The sequence below is a fragment of the Habropoda laboriosa genome, unplaced genomic scaffold, assembly GCF_001263275.1.
Source record: "Habropoda laboriosa isolate 0110345459 unplaced genomic scaffold, ASM126327v1 scaffold99, whole genome shotgun sequence".
NCBI classification, from domain to species: Eukaryota; Metazoa; Arthropoda; class Insecta; order Hymenoptera; family Apidae; genus Habropoda; species Habropoda laboriosa.
Genome location: NW_017100239.1, coordinates 718,636 through 736,077, shown reverse-complemented (window position 1 = coordinate 736,077; position 17,442 = coordinate 718,636). Strand labels below are relative to the sequence as shown.

General features: G+C 43.2%; 2 protein-coding genes across 2 annotated transcripts; one reads left to right on the top strand and one right to left on the bottom strand.

Annotated features, from left to right (window-relative positions):
- Window positions 1–514: 514 nt before the first annotated feature.
- On the top strand, window positions 515–2,571 carry LOC108571725 (putative gustatory receptor 2a). Its single transcript, XM_017933836.1, has 6 exons — window positions 515–889; window positions 955–1,356; window positions 1,440–1,697; window positions 1,788–1,853; window positions 1,920–2,012; window positions 2,518–2,571. The coding sequence occupies exons 1-6, from the start codon at window positions 515–517 to the stop codon at window positions 2,569–2,571; spliced, it is 1,248 nt and encodes a 415-aa protein (XP_017789325.1).
- A 5,008-nt stretch (window positions 2,572–7,579) lies between these two features.
- LOC108571724 lies at window positions 7,580–10,120 on the bottom strand. Its single transcript, XM_017933835.1, has 4 exons — window positions 10,067–10,120; window positions 8,397–9,952; window positions 8,219–8,312; window positions 7,580–8,179 (listed from the first exon to the last, which is right to left on the bottom strand). The coding sequence occupies exons 1-4, from the start codon at window positions 10,118–10,120 to the stop codon at window positions 7,580–7,582; spliced, it is 2,304 nt and encodes a 767-aa protein (XP_017789324.1).
- Between the last annotated feature and the right edge of the window lie 7,322 nt (window positions 10,121–17,442).

The window sequence follows — 17,442 nt, the reverse complement described above, 5'->3', positions numbered from 1 at the left end:
AATTCGGAGAAAGCTGGAACGTAGATAGAATTGTTTTCTTAATTGTTTCATCTATTTAGAGGGAATTGTTGTTATTGTATAATTACGATACGTAAAGTAGGATGGAAAATGTGGGGGAAAAAGCATCTCATGCGTGGAACGGGGTTAGCGAATAAATGATCAGCGGGCAGGGCGATAAATCAACGGGTAAAACGAATTTGCATGCGCGATACGGATTCATCAGGGGTCTTTGTTATCGAACGTACTAAAAATTTCTTTCTTTTCCGACCAAAACTAATATTTCAAATCGATAGTGGTTGCTTCACGCACGGCAAACGATGACAAATAACCGGGTAAAACGTAGTAGCTATAATTCATCGTAAAAATATTTAGAGCAATAATTATCCCCATATTTCACTGAAATATTACTCATTATTTCACTTCTTATGGTAAATCTACGTGAATCTTTTTGATTTCGTTTCGCAGCTCGACGTTATTCGAAAGATTTATTAACTGAAAAAAGAAGTCCAGAAAAATGGGACTGTTTCAAAATGAATTCCCGCGTTTCCCGAAAAATTATCCTCTTCCGCTATCGAAGATACGAGTGAAACCGTTCGACGTGGAAACCACGTTGGCCGAAGTGAAATTGGAAAGAAAAAATCGAGCGAAAAAGTACCACGGTCCAGATTCACCATTGTACTCGGCGATTTACCCTTCAGTTTGCATAATGAAGGTGTTCGGTTTGGCGCCGTACGATTTCACAGGCGACGAGATGACTCCGTCCAACTTATGCCTCGTATTCTCCTTCGCGTTTATGTGCATTTATTGTTACATTGTGTACATAGTGTATCTGAAATTCACCAGTTTAAAAAGGCAGAAACAGATGCTGAACGTGGTCGAAACTACAAAGGTAAGATTCTGATATTTGAATAAAATCGTACAGTTTTAGGCAACCGTAAGTTATTATCACCGCAGGTAATCGTGAATTTCTTGGTGGCCATGTACGAGCTGGTATCGACGGTATTTACGAGGAGGGTGTTCAGTCGCATTTGGAACGCATTGCAAGATTCTGACGAGAGGATGAGCCAACTGGGCTATCCACGTAAAGAGACGAAAACCAAGATCGCGATGTGGACTCTTTTGATCAGCCAGATCATAGTCTGGACGGTAGTTAATCAGAGTGGAATGTACGCTCTGATGGAAGCTTGGTTTTTTAACGTAAGCTACATATGCGTTTACCTCGGTACCGCTATACCGGTGTACAAATTTTTCGGGATGACGAGCTTTCTCGGTCAACGGTTCCACCAGCTCAATCAAATCGCCAGAGAAAATTTACCGCCGAGGGTTGGATACAAAAGCAGCAGCGTCAGCAAAAAGGTGAAACGTGCAAGTTAATTGAAACGAAACCAATTTCTTTTCTACGGAATAATCAGTAGAGACGACGTAAAATTAAAAAGTAGACCATTCAAGATCTGCACGACAAACTGATGCTGTCCAGCGAGGAACTGGCCTCTCTCTACTCCTGGTCCTTGTTGTTCTGGCTTGGAAATTTGAGCGTGCACAGTGTCAGCAATCTGTACTTCATCATCGATTGGCTCATCTTGATGCCCTGGACCAACATAGCCTGGCTTCGCGTATTCAACATGTGGTCTTGGGAGGTTGGATTTATATCGCAACTTTTGGTCATTTACATTGCCTGCGACTACACGATAACAGAGGTAGGGTAGAACGAACGCTTTCCGTTACGTTCCTCGTCTTTTTTCCTAACGATAATACGATATAACGTTGAAAAGAACTTTTAATTGCAGGCGAATTCCATGGGTGCTATCTTCGTCGAGTGGGACGCGAGAGTGATTCAAAGATTTCCTTACGACGTGAGCATTTCGTTGAAATTCTACAACAATTGTCGATCGATCAACTGACATTCGCGTTCCTTGTAGGATACAGTTCGTACATCGCTGCCCTTTCTCAACAGGCGACTCAGTTTCTCCGCCGGCGGACTCTTTAACGTCCACTTACCCCTTCTCTGTTCGGTAAACGTATTTTCTATCTTTCTATCGCAAAGAAAAAAACAATTCTTTGTACTCTTTTCTTCTTTACACGGATCAAGCAACCCGTCGGAAATCCGTGTTTATCTCGATGATTGCAATTTGCCGATACTATGAAAGCGAAAGATTAATTGGATTCCGCTAAATAACTACGGTTTATAAATGTTACCGAAGCAGCGGTAAATTGCTCCGTGAAAAAGTCCCCGAGAGGAGACAGACACTGTAATCCATTTTTCAATTCCCCGGCTCTGTTTCATCGTCAAAACGAACTCGTAATACGGTAGTCCCGCGTCAGAATTTATTCTATTTCGCGGAGGGTGCTTCACTGACGTTTTAAAACGCAATAATCCGCGTTTGAATAGCAAAATGAAATCTCTCTTTTCTAATCCGACTGGTTGCAATCTTGCCGATCGGAACATGCGACAAACAATTAACAACTCGTTAGTTTAAACTCGTCGATGAAATATACGGTGATCGTGATTTTTTTCAGATGGTCGGGGTGCTGTCGACGTATCTGGTACTTCTTTTACAGTTTCCAGCCTGAGTGTGGTCGATACACGAAGATCAATGCAAGAAATGTCGCGTGAAAGATTCGATAAAATCAATTCCTCGTCCGTCTATTTTTCATCAAACATTTCTCCCACGCGATCGCGCTCGTTTCACCGTATCTCCTTTGAACTACTTTCCTCTCGATAAGTAGTACGACCAGGCCTTTCACGTACCGCTCGATCCATTTACGTCTGCATTTGCATAGGAATTGCATTCGTCATTGACAAGAGGCGGTTCTGTCGCGTTCCATTTTCCGAATCGACGGATTTTTCCGAAAGTTCGGCTCGCGTTGATTGAAAGAAATCTGATTGATCGGTGAGCGAAGCTAGGTGTACGTTTAATATTGTACCTTGGTCAGAATGTACGACGCGACGGATCGATGCAAACGCCGCTTTAAAGGAGATCAACGTGCATCTAAAAACATCCCTGCAGCTAGCAGCTCACCTCTAATGAATTTATAAGCTCCTGAAGATAAACTGCGATGTATTATACATAGCTACACTTGTACGCCGCTTTTTCCCCTTATTATTGCACCGCTCGGTGGATCCATTTTTCCCAGATAGAAAGAAGTTCAGCCCTTCCTTGAGAAGGAGTGGTGCTTGAGAAAGAGTCGTCTTATTCTGTAACGCGTAACCATCCAAGCCGTAAAATGCTTTACGATTCCAGTGAAATCACCAGACATTATTGCGGCGTGCAAAGAAGCCGACTTTACCAGAGATGTGTCTCCGACTCTCGAATTATGGCTGATATTACCAACGAATCGAACGAGTTCTACATCTATCCAACCTCCAGTCGAGATTCTGGCAAATGTTAGAAATCTCTTGGGAAGAAATGGATCCATCGTCGAAACGAAAGGTAAATTGAATTTTTATGTCGGCAAAAGTATCGTAGGGGAGGGGGTGAAGTTTGAAGAACAACCTTTTCAGGGGGCGAAGAAGAAATAAAAAAAATCATCGGCACTGGCCACCGTCAACCTGGACACATTGCAGCAATTTTCTAGGCCATCACCCTGGAAAATTGCTTCTTCCCTCGTTTTGTCGACCTTCTTTTCTTCCCTTGCCACGCACTCGCCATTGCTGCATGCCAATTCTTTCTCGTACGCGCCACGCTTTACGGGCTGATTAACGTCATCGACGGAATTCCTCCTCGATTTTATCGGAATACCGTCTGTAACGTTCGTCTTTCTAATTACCAGCTTCCTTGATTTTCAATTAAACCTCTGAAAACTTCTTGGTTCTCGTTGAAAGGCAAATTTTACCTCGGTTTTCCTGGATATTTCTTAAGTATACTCGAACAGTTTCAGAGCATCCTCGTATCTTTCGGTACAAATTCGTAGGAATCTTTTTAATAACTGGCTGGCTCTTGGTACCTTATAAAGGGAACTGCGAAGCCTTCCTACTTAATCACGTTACAACGTTACCCTCCACGATCTTACTTCTTTATTCATCCCTGCAACCCCGTAAAAAAACACCAAGTGCTTCACACTTTATCACGCTACGATACTCCTGATACCCTTTTCATTCGTTTCATCAACATTTCTCACGACGGTTACGCGGAAAATTGATTAACTTCCTCGTTCTCGAGTCTCCTTCGAATAAACTGTTTCGTCTATCTCGACGGAAACTTTACGAATCGCAGAGAGGAATATATAACTGCGGAACAAAGTGAATGCGAAATGACGAAGGGAGTTTAATCTTCGAGTTTTCGAGAGGTCCAATTTAAAATTTACTCCACGTCCTTGCTCCCTGGAAAACAAAGTGTAAACTTTCGAAGAAGCAAGTTACTACGATTTCGTAGGTGTACGTTCCCTTCCAAAGTACCGTTTGATAAATCTTAATCTTCGAGGGATTTAAGAGCCCGCAGCTGTCCTTCTTTCCTTCGATCCGCTATTTTCTTGCTTCCTTTTCCCTACCGTTTCCAGCAAGACGAGCTAACGAACTCGTTACCTTCAATTAAACTTTCACGCTGCTCGTACATTAGTACGAATTAATAGGATCAATCAGAGAGAGAGAGAGAGCGGAGGAGAACGATTCGATAAATTAGCAAGGGGAGAGATATCACGATGGCGCAGCCATCTTAATTAACTCGCGTGTGCTTGCAATCAAATCGACGCGGAGAAATGATGCTCTGCTCGTCACGTTTTACCAGCTTTTCAATGGTAGAAACGAAAGATTCAATAATGGATCTGCTCGTGTATCTTTGTTTGTCGCGAAACAATCGGCGCAAACGACCCCTAAAACGTCGTTCCCTAATTAATTGCTATCAGTTGCGGGCGAAATGGATGCAACGAATACGACCCCGGCAATTTTATTGCCTACCGAAAGCAGATGCAATTTATACCAATATGTACGCGCTGCTTGAGCGATTACAGACTAATTACGATCTGCTGATTAATGGCCGCGACCGGCGACGAGCTTCATTAAGACACGGCTTTCGTTCCATTTAATTAAAGAATATAAATAATAAAAACTGTACTACCTGGATACTCGGGCAAATATTCCGGGCAAAGTATTCGGCAATTTTGTTGAAAATAACTCTGGCGAATATTTTTCACGTGTCTAAATTAATTAACGGCACGTTTCTCTTGCTCAAAGACTTATCCCTCCTTACTAAATCTCATCTCCTTCGTAATTTTTTCGTTATATCAAAGAAGCTTCAGATACTCAGATTTACAACAAAGGTATTCGTCTATTAATTTCTCAGCGATAGGTAATATATACACACCCGTGTCTAAACTACAAGATTAATATATACGTATATTTCACCTACTATTGCTCACAGTGCAAGCTTATAAATCTCTGTCTACGCGTGTACACCACGCATCTATCGTTACTCGAGAACCGCCGTAACTCGCTCATGTCCCAAGTCCGAGCTGGAATTGTTACGCATCAAAGTTAGCCTGCAAAAATTTTCTACACCTTTTCTCTCTACAATACATCTTCCTTCCATCCAAATATCACGCATACTTTTGCGTCTCGTCCACACGTTTAAAAGTTGGAAAATCCGGCGTGGTTTTCCGCGACGTTGTTCCCTCAGTTGTCATGAAAATCGTAAAGTAGCAGTGGCCCCGAAAATCCTTCGCCCTTGACACGAACCACTCACCCAACAACCTACGTGTGCATTCCGTTGCGGTGCCGGTGCACACACCGTGTGAGCTAATGGCCACCCATCACAACCCACGCTCACCATCCACGTCATACCGTTGTCCGGTGCATACGAGCTTCTACGTCACTCTACCTCCCAACCGTGGCCAAGATTTTCCCATTATGGCCCCGTGAGCTCCGGGACATTTACTTTCATAACGTCATCGCGATCTTCCTTCCTACCTTTCCTTCTCCGACCAATAACGAGAATAAGGACGAACCTTCGCCTCCTATAGAGATATAGAGACGTGGATAGATTCCCTCTTCGTGATACCAATACTCTCGAAACCAATTACCTTCTACGATATTTTCGAATAATTGAACGAGGAACAGATATCGAACGAGTTCCGGCGGGGCTTCTGATTGATACGGGAGAACGCGGATGCCAGTTATTTCGGCTCCCAATTATCCAGACATCGAATCCCAAACCCTCGATTATGGGCCGTGTAATCTGAAATTGTTCAACTCGAGATACGGCTAGTCGATTTCTCCGCGAGTGCGTAAATATGCCTTTACTATTAGCAATTTAGCGGAACAACTTGTTCCCGTGATTGGAATTGCTTCGACATCGATATCGGTGCGTATTACTCACCGCTAACTAGTCGAACGTTGCCGAATTGCTCTGTATTTTGTACGTTCGATATGTAGGTGTATCTGGTTAGAGGAAATTTTCTGCTATTACCTTAGGATTCTTTCTAGTTTTATTCGTGGATGATTGCGAGGTCGGATTGTTCAAGGTATTGCACGTATCTAAATATCTACTAATGTACAGGTGTATACGGAAGAGACTCGTGACTTACAGCATTGCGAGGATTTTTATTAAAAAGAAAAACAAAAACGTACAAGATAAACGTGTCTAGATACACTGCGGAATTTGTACGTTAAGCAGTTCTGTACAATTCGTTGAAATAATTATATTTGCGTATATCTAGTTAGCTCCTACTTATAATTAGATGTATGGCACAGATACGTTACACGAGACTACGTATAGATATTCTCTTTTCTCTTATTACACTGTTACACGTTCGCGTCCTCGTTAATCATTTTCTGTCGAAAACGAACGAGACTAGTGTTCTTACATATGTGTATCTAAAATATCGCGCGAAAACAAAATCGAGTCGTTATAAAAGCGTTTTCGTTAAAAACGATAAGACTCCTTTTCTTTTCTGACTTCCTCATTCTTGTAACTCACTCGACAACTTCTAATTAAAAACTATAATATATAATCCAAGTATCACATCGAAGCTTTCTTTCGTCCCCGAAAGAGAGACGATCCTTGAAAAATTCCGATATCGAAAAGAAAAATTCGTGCAAGCAACCGTCTCTGAAGAAACATTGGTAAATAAAATTCTCGTGAAATAAGATCTCGTGAAATATTTCTCGCGAAATATACGAGACTCCGGCGAGGAATCAGAACGCGCGTTTTCCTATTCAGTGCGTACAGGTCATTAAAATACTTCTATTCGCGTACAATTGTAAAAAATACTGCCTACTTAATCCTACCGATACCTAATTAACAAAGCGTTTGTTCATTCTACACAAGAGTCTTAACACCACAATCAAGCTTTAAAATAATTTTAAGCGTTTGTACTATCAATCGGTAAAACAAAATTTGTACTGTCGATTCCGGATATAAATTACTTCCAGTTGATACGTAAAAAGAAAACAATACAATCTGGAAATAATTCATATCGAAAGTCTCGGAAAGTGAATACACTCAGCTGAATATAGCAAGTATACGTGTATCGTACAACTATACTATACCTTTCAATCTATGGTCCAGTTTCACTTAAAAAAAATGTGGAATCTTACCTCCTGAAGGACCATTGAAGTACAATAAACAGCAAATACTCGAGCGTTTTAAAGCGCAGAACTCTTCTCCATGGAAGTCAAGTCGTTGAAGGAACGCAGCGTCTCGTTATTCAGATAAATCCTGGTATTCCTCGGTTTAATTGTGGCATACGGAGACCCTAAATCACGTGGAACCGCGTAGTTGGAAGTAGTCGGATCTCCTAAATTGACGCTCCTCCTCTTCAACGAAAGTGCATCCTCGAAAACGCTGGATCTAGGTCTCTCGATAGGTTGGGAATTTGGAACGTCGTATTCCGACGTCTTTTCTCGTCTGATTGGTTGTGACTGGCAGATCGACGAGATTTCAGGCTCAGATTTCGACAAGAACCTCCTCGGTACATCGTACTGACTCGCCGCCGACGAGGAGCTGCGACAAGAGTTGGAGGAGCAAATGTCGTCGCAGCTTCTACGAAACTCCACTTCGTACAAGTCGTTCTTAATGATCACCAGCGGTTCCTGGCTGGTGCGACACACCTGAGCGTTCTGAAATTCCTGGGGCTCGTCCATCTTCGTTAGCGCGACGAACGGATGTTTCGGGATCTTGGAGAGGAACGGATGTTTGGGTATTTTCCTTAAAGGAACACCTACCGGAGGAGGCGAGCTACAAGTCTTCCTGGGCACCGTCTTGCGGTCCAAAGACATCGTTACCATCTTATAAGACGGTGGATAAGACGGCCCGAGATCTAGTTTCACATCTTTCCGAGGTACTTCGGTTAGGAGTAGCTTCCTTCTGCTAAATTTCCTGTAAATTCAACGGACACGTGTTACTTTGTGATATTTGGAAAAATTTCACGCAACAATCGGCGATATAACAATGTCAATTTACCCTGTACAGCGATAAGCATCGCAGAACGCTTCGTCTTCCTCTTCGTCCAAGGAGTTCCTCGATCTGAAGGTGCTTAGGGTAGTTCTCCTCCTCTCTGGCTCGACGTAAGTGTTTTCCTGTTGAAGTAGGACCTCCGTAATGGAAATGAGAGAAGTTAAAGAAGACGAAGAGCAAGACCTCTCGTCGTAGCCGGAATCCTGAAACTCTCGCGACTCCTCGTTCAAGTTTCTCTCCGAGGAGAACAGCTTACTCTTCTTCTCGAACTTCTTGCCGGCCAACGAGTACAACAGCTTCTTCAGCGATCTCTTTCGCGGTAACTTCTTCCCGGTGATAGGTATCCAGTCGATCGAAGTGTCCTCCACTTCGATTGGTTTCTTTAGAAACGCCCCCACTATTTTTGGAGTCTTGTCTACACTTGAAACTGTCACCACTGAATCATCTCCTTCGTTCGCGAACTCGTTAATCATCGTGCTCGTCTTCGGAAGCGTGTTTTCATCCAACAGAATCGTTTCTTCCGGTTCTGGTAAAGTCACGTCGAGACCGATATCATCCATGGTCTTCGTATCGTCGTGGGACGACACCTTCAACAGATCGAAATGAAAGTTCGATCTTCGAGAGGATTCTTCTTTGCCGAACTTGAAAAGGCTGGAGCAGTCTGAACTGGAATCCTTCGAGTCTCGACGTTCGATGTTCACGGGACTTGTATAGATCTCCGACGAACTCCTGCTTGTATTCTTGCAATTGCTACGATTAAAGGGAGATAAGAATATTCCCGATTTACCGGCGCTCTTCAAGTTGAAAGTCTTGTCCTTCGACGGAGTAACGAAAATCTCCGTCTTCCTGTTTGCATTTTTTGTTTCCTCTTCGTTCGGTTGCGAAGAATCATCAAAGTTGTCTCCGTCTTCGTCGGAGGAGATTTTGAAAGGCGAGCCAAAAATTCGCGGTCTCCTCTTCGAGCTTCCGGAACGATTGTTCGAAGGTGTAGAATTTTCAGATATTTCACTTACATCTTCTCGATTTCCTTTCGACATCGGGGAATCATCCAGTTTTCCACACGGCCTGCCTTCGTCGGAGGAGCTTTTGAAAGGAGTGAAAATCCCGGATCTTCTTTTCGAGGTCTCCCCAATGGCGATGTCTAATTTACTCTCCTCTGCGCTCTCTCTGGCTTCATACGCAGTCTTCATATCGTTATAGCCCTTGTACTTCACCTCGAAAGCTGCGACAATCTTCTTAACGAAGTTCTTCTGCTTGGAACCGTCAGCGGCAACGTCTTGTTTCGAGGGTGAGAGAAAACCCATCTCGAATTCGCGAATAATGCTCTCCAAGTCGGGCATCTCGAGGGGGGTTCTGGAAGTTCTCGTAGGAGTGGAAGCCTCGTAGGTGTTGCAGAGGCCACTTCTGTCCAGAGCTTTCATCCTCACGGGACTCGCTGGAACTTGGTACTTGCTCGGTGAATAATTCCCCAGCTTCCTGATCCAATTTCCCTTCGAAACCCCTGACCTTACTGCCTCGTTCCTCTTTTGTTCCTCCTTCCCGCACCTTGGCTCTACGTTCAGCTGTGTAATGGAAAAATGCAAATTAGTAGCCACGTTAAACCTAGTTTCCTCGTTGTTTCGTTAAGTATACGATCGTTAGGAAGTTTTGAAAGAGGTAATAGGATAAAAACGAACCTCTTCGTCGCTGTTTCTTTTCAACATACGCTGCAGAAACATGTTCACCTTCATCGTGCTTATTCTCGAGAAACTAACGCGTTATTTACGACCGACTACGAAAGGGTTTTACGCTGTTCTCGAATTACCACTACCGGCCGGGATTAAATATCACAGAACGGATTCAGTTCGGAGCTTGAACTAGGTGGTATGCAATTCACATTTTACTACGCCACGTAGCATATCTTTCACGCGCAAAAGTGTAAAATTCTACCCACTTCTACCCGCTGAAGTAAAGTTTCAGAGGTAACGCGCGATGTCGACCACTTGAAATTTCACTAATAAATGAAAGGGCTTTGAGCGCAGGGCGGCCTTTTTGTACCTGTCCAAACATCGAAAGTACGCGAGCCTCCCCTTTCGCTCGGCGACTTTTCTCGGTAGAAGAGAGGGGGCAGGTAATTACGCCAAGTCCAGGCTGAGCCACGTCGCGAGTGTGCGAAAATTCATTTTTAATTAATTTTCACCTTCTTTTGAAATAATTAAAGAACGACTTTCCATCGGTCTCGTAACAGATATTTTTCGAATTATTTCTCGTGCAACACGCATCCTCTTTCATTTTTCCCCCTTCATTTTTATACCAGGCAATTTCCACGGAAATCGCATTGAAACACGCGCGAAAACATGCAGAGGAATAGCGCGTACGCGAAGCGAGTTGCATCAACAATTTCGTTTACGAAAAATCCGTTGCTGCGTCGAACGAGAAAACAAACGAATCCGACAATGAATGGAAATAAGATTAATACATACGTATACGCTGCAGCAAAAACCACTGAAAAACGGAAGGAGAAAAATAGGACAAAGTAGTAAAAATGTAATCTTGTTGGATGAATCAAATCTTTAACCGAGGAAAACAGAAGTCTGTTTTCGCACGAACCGCAATTTCTTACGCGGTTAACGTTCTTCGATATATCGATTCTCCATTTAATACAAAAAGATCATGCAAATCCATTGCGAGATGCTCTCGAATGCAAGTTTTACCATTCGTAGATTCACCCCTCTTCGTTTCTGCAAAACCAGCACCCTTTTCACTTACAACTTTACCTGCCGCTTCCATTCCAACAATGAGCAATAAAACAATATTTATCCGCTTTCTGGGACCGTCCAGCGGGACGGTGTATTGTTCCCGCCAGGAAACACTGATCCATCTATATCCTACCTACCCGTTCGAAACCGATCGACGGTTAGCGGATTCTCTATACGCGTATCGATACTCGATACACCGCTCTATCGGAGAACAAAGCGTACCAAGAAGAATTTCCAGCGAGGAAATTCCGTGGAAAAACGTTAGTTCGTTGGTTATTAAAAATTACACCTGATAGAGATATCCAGAGGAAGGACGGGTGGCCAGGAAATTACGGGCAGGAACGTGAAACGACCGCAATTAGAAGCAATTTCCTGGCTTGTCCTTTGAACGCTCGAAAACCACCACCACCGCCGCCGGATACCTGGCTGAATTAAAGCACGACGTTCACTTCCACGTGTGATTACCTTTCTTAAAATTAATCAAATTTTCGAACGTTAACTGCGTTTGGTGGAACGTAGCCAGGATGAGTGATACGAGTCAACGCGTGGCTCGCCGCAACCGTAAACAAGGAGGGCGAAGCCAGAATTTCACGGACGTGTTCTGAATACGGGGACACGGTGAGAGAGATTCGCTGCACTCGTTATAATCTCTGAATAATTACGTGGATTACTTAATGTGTAGATGAATAAAACGACGATTAATGGTATGTAAAGTAATATTTGTAACGTGACACTTGTTGCAACAAGGGAATTTCTTATCGAGAACTGTCTGTAATAAAGTATACCTACTAGTACTTTACCAATTTACTAAAATTACTTCAGTTTTAAGAGAAATATTGTTTTACGCTGTTCGAACAGAGAAGGAATCTGATATCTCGGTTTGATTTTTAAAAGAAACTCAAGTATCGAAGGTTGTGCCGTTTAAGAGATATCGAATCGACAGAAAAATCTGTCCGTTTTTACCGCACAGAGACTGTTTCGTACGGACAAGTTCGAATCGAGAAATGGAATTTGGCGGTGGATTAAGTATCAACGGGGAAAAAAGGAGAAGAAAGGATCGGCTTGCCGGTCACGAGGAAGATTACGGTATTTCCCTTCTCCTGTCTGGTTACCTCTAGCTAACAATAGATGAAATAACGGTCCTCTTTGTTTCTACCTTTCGCGATGTCTCTGACTGTCCCTCGACAAGGATTAACGCGACGTGATTTTCACGATTCGAAGAAACGTCACAAAATCCAGACCAAATTGACAAGATACGCTTCACGCTTCGGAGAAATTTTCACGTGAAACGCGTCAAAGATAATTTTAATCGAGAACCTTCAATCCGTGCCTTCCGATTAAGGTAATTATGCTAGCCGGGTCAGGGTAAAAGGCTCGCCACCTTCCGCTAATCTGCGTTTATTACCGTACCCTCGGCTGTAAGCGGCAAAGGCTAGTTCCATTGTCGCTAGAATGTTATTCTATAGCGCACATACCTGACGCGCGAGATTCCTCTAAATTGCCCTTTGCATTCCCTCATTATAACTAGGGAATGAATTTTTCGATTTCAAACGCTAACAATCGGTATAAGCTCCACCAATAACTTCTACCTCTCGAATAACCGTAAAGTAAGGGAAGAAGCAATTGAAATAAACAGTTCTTTCAGCATAATGATTTTCTTCGCCGAAGATCGTATAAATTTCTTTTGAATTATAAGTTTCTTCTGAATTTCAACGTTTATTCGTTGAATCGATTTACGTCAGAAATTTAACTACAAACAAATGCAGGTAGTGAGACACGACGACGTAACTAGAGCACAATCAACTTAGATCGTGATTGTCTGTATCAATCAGAGCCAGTTACACGGCAATCAGTATCAGAAACTGTTACGAACTATCGCTTAACTCCTTCTCCTTCGACGAATTTGTCGAATCTACTTCAGAGTACAATTTACGTAACGCCTACAATTCTACGATAAATGACAATACCGTTTTCGATTATTTCAATTGTTCAATCGACCGATGTTTCCTTCGTCCCGCGATCAGTAGCGGTTTGTGACAAGGACTGCATCGTCGTACGTTCCAGACGTTAACGAGATAAAAATGGTAACGTTATTTCGAGGAGTGAACGTGAAGTTTCGATCGAGCTATCTCGCGTAAAATGAATTGCGAGTATCTAACGAGCCGTGGAAATGTATAGGTCTTATTGTCCGCCGAACGCGTGACGCAGGAGACGTTTAATCAAGGTGTCGCGATCGCGAAAATGCTTATTGGCCGTAAAAGGGGCGTTTATTTCATCCAAACATATACATATATATACACAGGTGGAATATTTCTCTCTCGTAAACGACAAATGAAATAATATAAATTTATCGTTTATTTAACTTTCCCCACCCCTGTTTACACATGTTTATGCTTTAATGCATATTTATATAACAAATATACCGTCCGGTGAAATTTATCCGAGTATTTATTCATGCGCACAATCGAGCGTTTTTATTGCAACGATTAAGCTGTCCGCGCGAACACTCGCTCTTAGATTACCAGAAATACCAAGGATAGAACCGTAATAGCTTTCGGTGCAAATAGGCTCCAATGGTGCTTACTTATAATTACCGGAGTACATACCGATTTAGCGGGAGACCGAAATTAATTATACACGAACCGTTTCGGTGGGCACAATAGAACAATAAAATTGCAGGACACGGTTTAATCCCTCGGTCGAAACGCATCTGGACAAGAACACGTACACCGAATAACGCTGCGAGTGCTACGTTTATTACCATACGGCTAGTTTTCTATTGTTGAAAAAGGGGTGGCTAGCTTTGTGTCCGCTTCGTACTATCCGGCAAGCTTTTGTACCAAAGTTTCTGGTCTGGTTTCCATCCGACAACAAAAAAAAAACACCTCCGACTAACCTTCCAACGCTCCTCCGATGTATTTAATTGGTCGACGATCTTCGATAATTACAGACAGCCGCGAAATTTATGGAGGATCGAGCTGTAAGTGCTGTCAGCGACAATTATCGCCGATTCGCTTCGTTAAAACACGAATCGTTTTATCGGGAGATGCATATTGAAGATTCAGGAATAGCTAGCATCTCCAGAAGTCGAGGTCACCGTCGAGTTTACCCGCTAATGTTCGCAAGTTCGCGCTGATCTTTGACCTACTTGCCAATCGAGTGGGTGGAAGAGAATGAAAATAAAGGAAGGGGATGAAGCCGGTCGTCCGGGCGCCGAACGCATCGATTCCCTGACAACTGAAAAGAGTCCACCGCGAGGTCATTAGACCGCTTTTATCTTAACGATCGTTCCTCGCATGATCGATGGAAAAATCCTCCCGAGATAAACAACCCTTCTTGCTTTCGTCTCTGAGTTTCTTCGGCGACTACGAATCAACCTTAGATGCACGTAAATGGTAACAATATTTTTTTATTCGATCGTTTTATCCGGTACGAAGTTCAGAAAAGTAGGAGATTTTTTAAATAATGAAACGAGAAAGATTTCTGTTTGCACGGTATCGAAGAATTGAGTAAAGAAGGAAAAGGGGGGAAGGTGAGGCAAACTGTGAATAGTCCTTTAACGTCTACCTCCCACTTTTCTTCCTTTCCTTTAAGTAAGGCCACCGCTTTAACGAACCCATCAGAATTAATTAGTCTATCGTTCGGGCGCTACTTACCTGCGTATTTCGTCCTTTCACCGTAAACACTTACCCACGGATTTTCGCCATGTTCCGCTGGATGAAGTCGTCGTCGTCGAAGAAGATTCGTTTCGGCAAGTGTAACAATCGGAGCTCTTTCTCGAGGAAACGAAAAGAGCAATCGACGACTTCCCTCTGGTCGGTTTCCGATTTCGAGGTATCCGTGAACCTCGACTTGGAAGATTCTTTCTCTACCACGAAGGAATCCACGATATTCACCAAGAGCAAACAACTATCGAGGAGGATCGTTTCCATCTTCCAAAGGAAATCGAAGGACGTGGTTTCTGCAGACGAGAGAAGAAAGAGTCAATCGACGGCCAATCTGTTGAACAGGTCTGTGGAGAAGATCGTGGATCCAGAGGCTGAGGACGGTGAAGAAACGAAGGACGCGAAGCAACGCTCTCGCAAAATGGCGAAGAGGTTCTTCATGGTGGATCATAAGGGGAGGATAGCGAGGAGGAAGCCACTAGACGATTATGCAAAGAAGAAGCTGCAAATTTCACGAGACTCTGGATGGGAAGGCGCGTCCTTCTCTTCGTCCTCGTCATTTTCCTCTTTGGCTAACGAACGAGCTGCCTTCAGCATGTCCACGCCAATTACAAAGACCGATCTGAAGGAGAAACAACCGCGAATTCCGTCAAAGGGGAAAAACAGCAGAGCCATTGTCCGGAGGAAAACCATACTGTTCTCTCGTATAAACTCCAGAAGATTTTCCAGAGAGATATCGAATTCGGAGGAAGAACTGAAGCCACTGGACGACGATAAATCATCTTCTTTCTCCGATTCCGGCATCTGTGTGAGCGGAAACAGCTCGAACGATTTCGTCAACGAGGAGAACAAAAGCAACGAGGATATTGTTGATAAGTTGAGTGGTTTAAAGTACGCTTGTTCCCTAACGCACCTCTCCGCGAACGTGAAAAGGTGCGAAGAGTGCGCGTTAAGTTACGACGCGTCGACAGATCAAGAGAGAAACCACGCAAGTGGATTCTTCGAGAAAGTTTCCACGAAGAGTGTTCGCGAGTATTCGGAAGAATTAAAGCCAGTGAAGCGCGGTAACTCCGTGATTTGCATTCCCGGCTACGTAAAATCTCCATTAAAAAATGCAGAATCCTCGGTGGCTGTGACCAGCGGAACTGATCCAAAGAAATCCAACGAGGTGAAAAATCTGCTGGATGTCTCGTTTAACGAGACCCTAGAACGGCACAGGCTGACCGTGGAGAATACTGGAAGAAGAATCAGGTCATGGATATCGAAGTCAACCGACCAATTATGCGACAACAATTCTTTGTGTTCTTCGGACGACGTCGCTGAATTCAGCAGCCTGAATGGCTACGACGGAGGATTTATCAATGAAGCTTTGAACACGTCGGACGAGAATTGTTCTGTTAAGAACAGAGAAGTTCAAGAGGTTTCACATAACTTGGAGGACTATGAAGTGGAAAGTAGTCCACTTAGGTTTTTCGATAGCTTTAACAGTTCTTACGTTATCACAATGTATGTTTAGTAACGTTCAAAGATTTCGCGTGTAACGCGTAGATATAGATTATAGATACTTTGACGTGTTCGTATTCAACGAGAGCTTTAATCGACAAGTTTTTGCGAGTATGATTCTATCGAATCGATATTTAACGACCTGTCTCAAGTATAGTCTCCGAAATCCTTCGCTTACAATTAGAAGACGCGAGAAATTCGAATCTGACGAATGAGCGTTGTTTGCTTGTAAAAGCGTTCTAGCTGCGCGATGGAAAATGTGTTATCGACTTATCGGATCTATAGGCGTTCGATTAAAGTAACGCTTGGTCCAGCGATAATCATTTCACCTGTACGTATAACGTGTGTGCAATAACGAAAATAGTCAGAAACTGTAGCTCGAGTGGAGTGCGTTTCACCGCAACAAATTGATCGATCGTGGCAATTAATCAATCGCAGCTTGCCTTTGAAATGTAATTGTGTAATTATATTCCGGGTGAGAAGAGCGAGTGTTTCAGGCGTCGCGTCGTTACTTCCAGGCCGAATCATTCGCACGGCTATTTAACGAAACGGGGTTAATTGCAAAGTTATATGAGAAACGAAATCCTGTGCTGCATCCACCGAAGACGAGTCGTTCTCCGGGTGGAAAACGACGTCGTGACGCTTGGATATAGCCAGTGGAGAGTTTGTTTTATACCACTTTCAACTGTTCCTCCGACGTTAAAAGTAACGATTGACCCTCGTAACACGGTCATTTCCGATCTTCTTTCGCAGAACCGCCAGTAAAATTCTCGCGATTTAAAATGTAAATCGTTAACATGGCTTCGTCGGTTTCACTTTAACGCCAGCTTACGTATGTAACCACCGTACTAATGTTCGATCGATCTCTTGGTTGCGTATAAAACTGTACAGAGACGTGATACGGGAAATAAAGATGCAACTTGGAAACGTTACCTCGATACGTTCTCTCTTCCTACTTCCTTATTTCCCTCTTCCCTTTCACAATCGGTCGCAACTTTAATGCGACTGTCGCAAAAGTTAAATTAGCAAGCGTAACAGGACAGGATCAAATAAATCGATAGTCGGGCAACATAATACCGAATATTCAATTAAACGTGGCAAATGTACGTATTCCAACTGAGCCCGTGTATTTCATTCGATCATGCT